Source organism: Notolepis coatsorum (assembly GCF_963971535.1).
Source record: "Notolepis coatsorum genome assembly, chromosome: 17".
In the NCBI taxonomy this organism is placed as follows: domain Eukaryota; kingdom Metazoa; phylum Chordata; class Actinopteri; order Aulopiformes; family Paralepididae; genus Notolepis; species Notolepis coatsorum.
Window position 1 is genome coordinate 78,750,849 of NC_140181.1, and position 12,281 is coordinate 78,763,129.

Here is a 12,281-nt window from a genome sequence, read left to right on the forward strand (position 1 = left end):
TATTTCATGAAATTTAAATCTGACCGCGGCAAACAAAAGATAAACACAGACAACCGTGATATTAAATATACTACGTGTGGGATTTTAAACCGCCGCATTATAATTCGGGACAAATACCACGAGCAGATCCTCCCCCAGCAGCCGTGACCAGGTTCCATATTCACAAAAGCCTGTCAATGTGGGAGCGCTGATCTGGAGTCAGCTTGAGCCTGTTTAGTTTGCATAAGGTCATGATGGAGACAAATGTTTCATATCATTAATATTCATATTATATTCACACATGTTATACGTTGTAGTGAATGGTAGTACAACATAGTAGTGTAGTGTGTTTTACTGTATGTTGTGTTTTATTTGCATGGGCAGATTCTCATTGGCTGCAGAACGTTCTATTCTAGCAGTATATACGGCAGATGGTAGAGTTTCCGGCAGTCAGTTGTTATATTGTATAGTTACTCAGGCTCACTGCATGGATGCCTTACACTGCTTACAGTCTACCGCTCTGTGACAGAGTGAGAGTACCCTGATCTAGAGTACCTTGATCTAGAGTACCTTGATCTAGAGTACCTTGATCTAGATTACCCTGATCTAGAGTCCCCTGATCTAGAGTCCCCTGATCTAGGGTACCCTGATCTAGAGTACCCTGATCTAGAGTACCTTGATCTAGATTACCTTTCTAGAGTACGTTGATCTAGAGTACCTTGATCTAGATTACCCTGATCTAGAGTCCCCTGATCTAGAGTACCCTGATCTAGAGTACCTTGATCTAGATTACCCTGATCTAGAGTCCCCTGATCTAGAGTCCCCTGATCTATAGTACCCTGATCTAGAGTACCTTGATCTAGATTACCCTGATCTAGAGTACCCTGATCTATAGTACCCTGATGTAGATTACCTTGATCTAGATTACCCTGATCTAGAGTACCTTGGTCTAGATTACCCTGATCTAGAGTACCTTGATCTAGATTACCCTGATCTAGAGTACCCTGATCTAGAGTACCTTGATCTAGAGTACCCTGATCTATAGTACCCTGATGGCCTGATCTAGAGTACCCTGATCTAGAGTACCTTGATCTAGAGTACCCTGATCTATAGTACCCTGAGCTAGAGTACCCTGATCTAGAGTACCCTGATCTAGAGTACCCTGATCTATAGTACCCTGAGCTAGAGTACCCTGATCTAGAGTACCCTGATCTAGAGTACCTTGATCTAGAGTACCCTGATCTAGAGTACCCTGATATAGAGTACCTTGATCTAGAGTACCCTGATCTAGAGTACCTTGATCTAGAGTACCCTGATCTAGAGTACCCTGATCTAGAGTACCTTGATCTAGAGTACCCTGATCTATAGTACCCTGAGCTAGAGTACCCTGATCTAGACTAGAGTATACCCTGATCTAGAGTACCCTGATCTAGAGTACACTGAGCTAGAGTACACTGAGCTAGAGTACCCTGATCTAGAGTACCCTGATCTAGAGCAGTGTTTCTCAACTGGTGGGTCGCGACCCAAAAGTGGGTTGCGGGGCCATTTTGTGTGGGTGAGTGTGTGCAAAAAAATATAGTTAAAAGACATTTTTTTTTACTTTTTTTTTATACTTTTTTTTGTACTACCGTACCTATCTTTGTGAAAGTGGCTTCTCAGCTCTGGTCCAGCTGAAGACAAAGCAGAGGAACAGATTGGACATTGAGCATGACCTCAGAGTTGCTTTGTCTACCATCACCCCAGACTTTTTTTGAGACTCTTGTCAGGAGCAAACAACATCCCCAGTTATCCCATTAGTTCCCTGGGATGTTAAGCTAAGAAGTCTGCTAAGAAGGATATATTATTATTATTATTATTATTATTATTATTATTATTATTATTATTATTATTATTATTATTATTATTATTATTATTATTATTATTATTATTATTATTATTATTATTATTATTATTATTATTATTATTATTATTATTTTATTTCATTGTGTTTTTAGCCCTAGTTGCACTTTTGTTGCAACCCCAGTTATCCCATTAGTTCCCCCAAACTTACTGTAGGTCTGTTATTAAGCTAAGAAGACTGCTAAGAAGGATATATTATTTATTATTATTATTATTTTATTTCATTGTGTTTTTAGCCCTAGTTGCACTTTTGTTGCAACCCCATACCCATTAGTTCCCCCAAACTTACTGTAGGTCTGTTATGTTAAGCTAAGAAGTAGGGATGCCCCGATCGTTCGGCCAGCGATCGGTATCGGCCGATATTCAGTATAAATATGAGATCGGTGAATTCCGATAATGCTTTATTTTCGCCGATCGTGAAAACCGATCAAAAAACATGATCCAATTCTTAGCAGAGATCTCACTCGCTGACTTCTGTCTCAGACACACGGAGCTGCAAACTGCCGCTCTTCCTCCTCCTCCCCTGCCCCTCCCTTACCCGTGTAAACACAGAGGCTCCTATTGCCTCGGGCAATAGTCTGCTCTAGTCTAGTGCATGGGACCGTGAGCTAACGTTAGCTACCTAGCTATCGTTACTGTTTAAACAAAATTACCCAGTCAACTATTCACTTTTAGTTTAATACATGAGGCATTGTCTAACGGTATCTAGCCGGCTAGCTACTGATAGCTCCTGATATCAACAAATGCTCCAGCAATAGTCTAGTAGTGCATGTTGATACCTCCGTTAGCTCACGTTAGCTCACGTTAGCTCACTGTTCAAAACGAAATGTCCCATTAAACTAAATAGTTCACTGAGGCGTTGTCTTAACGTTATCTAGCCGGCTAGCAGTAGCTACAGATAGCTCCTGATATCAATGTCTTATAACATTGATTCGATGCATATTCGAGCCCCGGCTTGCATCGCAGTCACGAACGGGGCTAGCTGAGGGAGTAGGGTATATCTGCAGAGCCGCAGATACCCTGCTGAGGGCATGTTAAATGTGATTTGACCAAAGCAGAGTATACACACAGACAGTGGAGATAGCGAGCATTTTGACTTGTTGCGTGGTTGCGATGTCTGGCAGATAATACAACTACAAGTATAATTATATAATATATATATTTTATATATATAAAAAAAAAAAAAAGTATATATTTAAAAAAAAAAATATATTATATAAAACCAAAAACGATCGGTATCGGATCGGTATCGGTCGATATGGCTCAAGACGATCGGTGATCGGTATCGGTGGCAAAAAACGTGATCGGGGCATCCCTACTAAGAAGTATATTAGGGATGTCAAAATTAATGCTTTAACTTTGGAGATTAATTAAAAATTATTTAAAGCATTAAAATAAAGTAATCTAGATTAATCTATGGAGTGAAAAATGGGTTGTTTTTATTTATGTTAGCGCCGCAGATATAAGAAAGAGGTCTAGCTGAGTCAATGTTGATGGTTTTGTTGAACATTTGTATTTCACAGGAGAGAAACTGTATTCAAAGAAAGCTATTAAAATAGTCTTTGAATCTAAATATACTTTCTTTGTGTTGATTTTACATTAATTCCATGATTTTACTCAAGTAAATATCTGTTACAAGCTTCGGTCTCAAGTAGAAAAATGCTATTTTTAATCTAGATTAATCTAGATTAATTGCTGAAAATCTATTGACAGCACTTTTATTTATTATTATTATTATTATTATTATTATTATTATTATTATTATTATTATTATTATTATTATTGTTATTATTATTATTATTTTTTTTTTTTTTTTTTTTTTTTTTTATTATTATTATTATTTCATTGGGTTTTTAGCCCTAGTTGCACTTTTGTAGCAACCCCAGTTATCCCATTAGTTCCCCCAAACTTAGGTCTGTTATGTTAAGCTAAGAAATCTGCTAAGAAGCATATATTATTTATTATTATTTTATTTCATTGGGTTTTTAGCCCTAGCTGCACTTTTGTTGCACTTTTTTGTGTTTATTTCATGTTTTAACAGTGCATGAAAGATTGTGTATTACTGAAAGATTTTTTTTCTTTAAATAATAATATTAATAATAAATCATAGTAGTTGAAAAATGTGGGTCGTGACTTAATGACTAAGGAAAATGTTGGGTCCCGAGGCTAGACCAGTTCAGAACCACTGATCTAGAGCAGTGGTTCTCAACTGGTCTAGCCTCGGGACCCAACATTTTCCTTAGTCATTAAGTCGCGACCCAAAATTTTGAACCACTATGATTTATGTAAAAAAAAATTCAGTAATACGCAATCTTTCAAAACATGAAATAAACACAGAAAAGTGCAACAAAAGTGCAACTATTGCTAAAAACCCAATGAAATAAAAGAATAATAAATAATATATGCTTCTTAGCAGATTTCTTAGCTTAACATAACAGACCTAAATTTGGGGGAACTAATGGGATAACTGAGGTTGCAACAAAAGTGCAACTAGGGCTAAAACCCAATGAAATAAAATAATAATAAATAATATGCTTCTTAGCAGATTTCTTAGCTTAACATAACAGACCTAAGTTTGGGGGAACTAATGGGATAACTGGGGTTGCAACAAAAGTGCAACTATGGCTAAAAACCCAATGCAATTAAATAATAATAATAAATAATTATGCTTCTTAGCAGACTTCTTAGCTTAACATAACAGACCTAAGTTTGGGGGAACTAATGGGATAACTGGGATTGCAAGAAAAGTGCAACTAGGGCTAAAAACCCAATGAAATAAAATAATAAATAATATGCTTCTTAGCAGATTTCTTAGCTTAACATAACAGACCTACGTTTGGGGGAACTAATGGGATAACTGGGGTTGCAACAAAAGTGCAACTAAGGGCTAAAAACACAATGAAATAAAATACTAATAATAATAAATAATATATCCTTCTTAGCAGACTTCTTAGCTTAACATGCAGGGAACTAATGGGATAACTGGGGATGATGTTTGCTCCTGACAAGAGTCTCAAAGTCTGGGGTGATGGTAGACAAAGCAACTCTGAGGTCATGCTCAATGTCCAATCTGGTCCTCCGCTTTGTCTTCAGCTGGACCAGAGCTGAGAAGCCACTTTCACAAAGATAGGTAGTGGAAAAAAAAAAGAAAAAAGAAAAAAAAAGGAAAAAAATGTACTTTTTTTTTTCACGCACATCCGCGACCCACTCAAAATGACCCCGCGACCCACTTTTGGGTCGCGACCCACCAGTTGAGAAACACTGATCTAGAGTACCCTGATCGCATTGTAACTCAGTGGCGGCCGGTGTGAACTACATTTGGGTGGGCGCGGGGGGGGGTGAAGGGGGGGGGGGCAAGCAGACAGTTGACCAAGCGAATACTGACTCATAACGTTACCCGAGACGTGAGCGATTCGACTCATGCTCACGGCAATGAATCGGCTCTTATGAACGAGTCGCTCGTGACCAACACATCACTAGTTACCCCGTTTCCAACGTTAAGTCGAGTTCATTCATACTACACTAGTACACGTATATTCAATCCAATAATGAACACATATATATCTTGTCATTTTAAACAAGTTACCATTCATTCATTCATCCAGAGAGAGAGAGAGAAAACAGAGTGGAAGAAGAGACAAGAGGAGCCAAACAAACATTCTTGATTGGTGGATTTGAAGAGCTGCATTTAAAAACACTTATCTGTGTACCTGACATGTACAACAGTGATTACAAATTGAGTTGTAAAGTCATAGTATATAATACTATAGTATATAAAGTGCATAGTATAGAATACTATAGTATATAAAGTACATACTGTAGTATACAATGCTATAGTATATAAAGTACATAGTATATACTATAGTGTATAAAGCATACAGTGTAAAGTATGTTGTTTCTTTGATTACAAATGGAGCTATAGTATATAATACTATAGTATATCAAGTACATAGTATATACTACTAAAGTATATAAAGCATACAGTGCAAAGTATGTTGTTTCTTTGATTACAAATGGAGCTATAGTATATAATACTATAGTATATAAAGTACATACAGTAGTATAACCTACTATAAAGTGTAACGGTTCCAGGGAGGACAATGGAAACAGTGGCCACAATGTAAATTGTGGTCACAGTAGGAACAGTGGTCCCCTACCTCGTCTCCTACCTCCCTTTAGTGGCCAGATGACCCAAATGGTGCAGGCAATCATCACACCGATATTGACTATATTGATAAATATAATTAATGTTATTTCATGGTGTGTGTTATTGAATGTCCCTTCCCTTGTGTGATGTGTTTCCCCTGTCTGCTTGTGGTTTTGTAATTGTGTTTGTGTTTAGTTGGTTGTTGTGTGTTTTAGACTGGCCTGGCCAGGTGTGGCCACTTGTAATTAGTCTGTGTATATATGTGTGTTCGGTCTGCTTCTCTGTGTGGTGACATTCCTCCGTTAACCCTGTTCCTGTCGACGTTGTCCTTGCCCTTTAGTGTTGTACTGTCTAAGTAAGTGTATATTAGTGTTCCGTTTTGTTGCCTGTTTATTTTCGAGTTCTCAGTTCGCCTTTTATGTTCTTTTGTAACGTACCTTCGCCCGTCTTTATGTTTGTTTAGTTATCAGCCTCTTTACTTGTGTTTTGGTCTTGTGACCTAGTATCGCTCTCACGGTTCTTATAATAAAAGGAACACAGTGTTTGAGAAGAGCAAACTGCCGTCTCCGTTTCCTCCTTCCACTCCATTCCGCATATTGGGTTCTCCTCTCCTTCCCTCACCACCCCATCGTAACAATAAAGCATACAGTGCAAAGTATATTGTTTCTTTGATTACAAATGGAGCTATAGTATATAATACTATAGTATATAAAGTACATTGTCTATGGAGCAGCCCCAGATTCTATATCTCAGTGACATCACCAATTGGAGGGTTCTGTCTTTGATTTCTAGCTTTTGAGGAGAGTGATGTGTGTTCACAAATACTGTCTGAACTGTCTTGGGGCACAGGAAGAGCATTGAAGTGAGTGAATTCTTAAAAGACCACCAAAACATTTAAATTATGTGTTCTTCTCGTGCATGAAAGGGACTTGAGACGGCAAGACATGAAGCAAATAACACATAAGAGGGATGAAGAGAGAGAGAGGGAGAGAGAGAGAGAGAGAGGAGAGAGAGTGAAAGAAAGAGAGTTTGCGTTACTCAAATGAATGAAATGGAGAATGAGAGGAGAGAGAGAGAAGAGAGAAGAAACCCTTCTCACAGGAGGGAGGTGATGAGAGCAGAGAGAAAGAGAGAAAGCATGAATAATGACATCGATCAGATCCGTGAGATGGAGGGAAATGGATATTAAAGAGAGGGAGAGAAAGAAAGCCTCTTCGAGACGGAGGAGAGGAGAGAGGGCGGTGGCAATAGATGTGGAGAGGTAAGAAAGAAAGAAAGAAAGAAAGAAAGAAAGAAAGAAAGAAAGAAAGAAAGAAAGAAAGAAAGAAAGAAAGAAAGAAAGAAAAGAAAGAAAGAAAGAAAGAAAGAAAGAAAGAAAGAAAGAAAGAAAGAAAGAAAGAAAGAAAGAAAGAAAGAAAGAAAGAAAGAAAGAAAGAAAGAAAGAAAGAAAGAAAGAAGGAAAGAAATGAGCGATTCCTTGAAAAACACTACTTGATTTATAGAATACAGACCTACAAAAACAAAAGCCCAAAGAGAACCCAAAGAGCAGAGGGTTCTAGTTGTACTCATGTTAGAGCAGAGGGTTCTAGTTCTACTCACGTTAGCAGAGGGTTCTAGTTCTACTCACGTTAGAGCAGAGGGTTCTAGTTCTACTCATGTTAGAGCAGAGGGTTCTGGTTCTACTCACGTTAGCAGAGAGTTCTAGTTCTACTCACGTTAGAGCAGAGGGTTCTAGTTCTACTCACGTTAGCAGAGGGTTCTAGTTTTACTCACGTTAGCAGAGGGTTCTAGTTCTACTCACGTTTGCAGAGGGTTCTAGTTCTACTCACGTTAGCAGAGAGTTCTAGTTCTACTCACGTTAGCAGAAGGTTCAAGTTTCAAGTTTCTTTAATAGTTGTCATACAGAAGTACAGAATACTTTCATACAAAATGCTTCTTACTGTTACGCTCCAGAGACTGTGCTAACAGTAAGACGCATTTTGTATGAAAGTATTCTGTACTTCTAGTTCTACTCACGTTAGCAGAGAGTTCTACTCACGTTAGCAGAGGGTTCTAGTTCTACTCACGTTAGCAGAGAGTTCTACTCACGTTAGCGCAGAGGGTTCTAGTTCTACTCACGTTAGCAGAGAGTTCTGGTTCTACTCACGTTAGCAGAGAGTTCTAGTTCTACTCACGTTAGCAGAGGGTTCTAGTTCTACTCACGTTAGCAGAGGGTTCTAGTTCTACTCATGTTAGCAGAGAGTTCTAGTGCTACTCACGTTAGCAGAGGGTTCTAGTTCTACTCACGTTAGCAGAGAGTTCTAGTTCTACTCACGTTAGCAGAGGGTTCTAGTTCTACTCACGTTAGCAGAGAGTTCTAGTTCTACTCACGTTAGCAGAGAGTTCTAGTTCTACTCACGTTAGCAGAGGGTTCTAGTTCTACTCACATTAGCAGAGGGTTCTAGTTCTACTCACGTTAGAGCAGAGAGTTCTAGTTCTACTCACGTTAGCAGAGGGTTCTAGTTCTACTCACGTTAGCAGAGAGTTCTAGTTATACTCACGTTAGCAGAGGGTTCTAGTTCTACTCACGTTAGCAGAGGGTTCTAGTTCTACTCACATTAGCAGAGGGTTCTAGTTCTACTCACGTTAGAGCAGAGAGTTCTAGTTCTACTCACGTTAGCAGAGGGTTCTAGTTCTACTCACGTTAGCAGAGAGTTCTAGTTATACTCACGTTAGCAGAGGGTTCTAGTTCTACTCACGTTAGCAGAGGGTTCTAGTTCTACTCATGTTAGAGCAGAGGGTTCTAGTTCTACTCACGTTAGCAGAGAGTTCTAGTTCTACTCACGTTAGCAGAGGGTTCTAGAGGGTAGTAGTTCTAGTAGAGAGAAGAAACCCTTCTCACAGGAGGGAGGTGATGAGAGCAGAGAGAAAGAGAGAAAGCATGAATAATGACATCGATCAGATCCGTGAGATGGAGGGAAATGGATATTAAAGAGAGGGAGAGAAAGAAAGCCTCTTCGAGACGGAGGAGAGGAGAGAGGGCGGTGGCAATAGATGTGGAGAGGTAAGAAAGAAAGAAAGAAAGAAAGAAAGAAAGAAAGAAAGAAAGAAAGAAAGAAAGAAAGAAAGAAAGAAAGAAAGAAAGAAAGAAAGAAAGAAAGAAAGAAATGAGCGATTCCTTGAAAAACACTACTTGATTTATAGAATACAGACCTACAAAAACAAAAGCCCAAAGAGAACCCAAAGAGCAGAGGGTTCTAGTTGTACTCATGTTAGAAAAGAGGGTTCTAGTTCTACTCACGTTAGCAGAGGGTTCTAGTTCTACTCACGTTAGAGCAGAGGGTTCTAGTTCTACTCATGTTAGAGCAGAGGGTTCTGGTTCTACTCACGTTAGCAGAGAGTTCTAGTTCTACTCACGTTAGAGCAGAGGGTTCTAGTTCTACTCACGTTAGCAGAGGGTTCTAGTTCTACTCACGTTAGCAGAGGGTTCTAGTTCTACTCACGTTTGCAGAGGGTTCTAGTTCTACTCACGTTAGCAGAGAGTTCTAGTTCTACTCACGTTAGCAGAAGGTTCAAGTTTCAAGTTTCTTTAATAGTTGTCATACAGAAGTACAGAATACTTTCATACAAAATGCTTCTTACTGTTACGCTCCAGAGACTGTGCTAACAGTAAGACGCATTTTGTATGAAAGTATTCTGTACTTCTAGTTCTACTCACGTTAGCAGAGAGTTCTACTCACGTTAGCAGAGAGTTCTACTCACGTTAGCAGAGAGTTCTACTCACGTTAGCGCAGAGGGTTCTAGTTCTACTCACGTTAGCAGAGAGTTCTGGTTCTACTCACGTTAGCAGAGAGTTCTAGTTCTACTCACGTTAGCAGAGGGTTCTAGTTCTACTCACGTTAGCAGAGGGTTCTAGTTCTACTCATGTTAGCAGAGAGTTCTAGTGCTACTCACGTTAGCAGAGGGTTCTAGTTCTACTCACGTTAGCAGAGAGTTCTAGTTCTACTCACGTTAGCAGAGGGTTCTAGTTCTACTCACGTTAGCAGAGGGTTCTAGTTCTACTCACGTTAGAGCAGAGTTCTAGTTCTACTCACGTTAGCAGAGGGTTCTAGTTGTACTCACGTTAGCAGAGAGTTCTAGTTATACTCACGTTAGCAGAGGGTTCTAGTTCTACTCACGTTAGCAGAGGGTTCTAGTTCTACTCATGTTAGAGCAGAGGGTTCTAGTTCTACTCACGTTAGCAGAGAGTTCTAGTTCTACTCACGTTAGCACAGGGTTCTAGTTCTACTCACGTTAGCAGAGAGTTCTAGTTCTACTCACGTTAGCAGCAGAGAGTTCTAGTTCTACTCACGTTAGAGCAGAGGGTTCTAGTTCTACTCACGTTAGCAGAGAGTTCTAGTTCTACTCACGTTAGAGCAGAGAGTTCTAGTTCTACTCGCGTTAGAGCAGAGAGTTCTAGTTCTACTCACGTTAGCAGAGAGTTCTAGTTCTACTCACGTTAGAGCAGAGGGTTCTAGTTCTACTCACGTTAGCAGAGGGTTCTAGTTCTACTCACGTTAGCAGCAGAGAGTTCTAGTTCTACTCATGTTAGAGCAGAGGGTTCTAGTTCTACTCACGTTAGCAGAGAGTTCTAGTTCTACTCACGTTAGAGCAGAGAGTTCTAGTTCTACTCACGTTAGAGCAGAGAGTTCTAGTTCTACTCGCGTTAGAGCAGAGAGTTCTAGTTCTACTCACGTTAGAGCAGAGGGTTCTAGTTCTACTCACGTTAGAGCAGAGGGTTCTAGTTCTACTCACGTTAGCAGAGGGTTCTAGTTCTACTCACGTTAGCAGAGAGTTCTAGTTCTACTCGTGTTAGAGCAGACAGTTCTGGTTCTACTCACGTTAGCAGAGGGTTCTAGTTCTACTCACGTTAGCAGAGAGTTCTAGTTCTACTCACGTTAGAGCAGAGGGTTCTAGTTCTACTCACATTAGCAGAGGGTTCTAGTTCTACTCACGTTAGAGCAGAGAGTTATAGTTCTACTCGTGTTAGCAGAGGGTTCTAGTTCTACTCACGTTAGCAGAGAGTTCTAGTTCTACTCACGTTAGCAGAGAGTTCTGGTTCTACTCACGTTAGCAGCAGAGAGTTCTAGTTCTACTCACATTAGAGCAGAGGGTTATAGTTCTACTCACGTTAGAGCAGAGGGTTCTAGTTCTACTCACGTGAGCGAGATGGTGAGGTGGAACCTCTGTCTCAGGCCGCGGAACATGACGAAGGACTTGGGGGGGAAGGAGCGAGCCGCGACGGCGCAGAACGGCCGCTCGTAAGCTCCCGCCGGACACTCGCAGCGGAAGCCCCCGCCAGACAGCTCCCGGCACGTCCCTCCGTTCCGACACACGCCCGGGACACAGCGGCCCTGTCGCCGGTCCCACTCACAGCGGTCACCTGGGGAGGGCACAGATAAATACATAACGTCAAGGATATGGGTATAGATAAATAGATATGTTTACAGATAAATAAACACATATGTTATACGTTGACTCTTTCGATGATTCCACTCACAATGGTCATCTAGGGAGGTCATAAATAGTTAAATAGATAAATAGTTAAGGTTAGAGATAAACACACAACACATGGTTTGCAGAGACAATGGCGTTAAAGGTGAATCTATGGATATACAGAAATGTATACGTACATCAGGTGCTTAAAGATGGCAGCCTCCACATTTAGCTGATCCCACAGTGAGACTCACAGTCAGTGTTTTCAAAGGAGAGCAGATATTATTAAGGCTTGGACATTATAGCGTGGCTATGGAATTTTATAATGAATGCAGGCTGCCATCTTTATGCACTTGGTCCATTAAGAGTGTGGATATTCAATAATTAATTTATGTAATGTGAGACAACCGCCAAAATCGTAGCCAGGATTTCCCTCTGCATATCAAAGCCTTCACCTGCCAACAACTGCCAACAGCTGCCGAAGGAAATTCTGAGATATTGAAAACCCTCACATTTTATAATGAAAAATACGATGAATGACCCAGCCAGCACAGATATTTAACCTCTCTCTCTCCATAGAAAACAATGACCCAGCCAGCACAAATATATTTAACCTCTCTCTCTCTCCATAGAAAAACAGTGATCCAACAATGACCCAGCCAGCACAGAGATATTGCTCACATGCAGGGAGCTTAAACTGGAAGCGTATTGTCTTCTCTGACCCCCTGGTGTAATCTCATTGCTGTAAATACCTTCCTCATCTGAACTTGACCATTGGTATTCTCTATCAGAGAGTCAAAAT

The 12,281-nt window shown here is 40.1% G+C and overlaps 1 protein-coding gene across 1 annotated transcript in view; it reads right to left on the reverse strand.

The window, feature by feature from the left end:
* The window catches only part of slc26a6.1 (solute carrier family 26 member 6, tandem duplicate 1), a gene marked incomplete at its 3' end in the record, with an annotated part of 163,432 nt that overhangs the window by 33,500 nt on the left and 117,651 nt on the right, over window positions 1-12,281 (reverse strand). Inside the window, 1 exon segment of the mRNA XM_084333505.1 lies at window positions 11,204-11,426. Coding sequence (XP_084189631.1) covers window positions 11,204-11,426 — 223 coding nt within the window.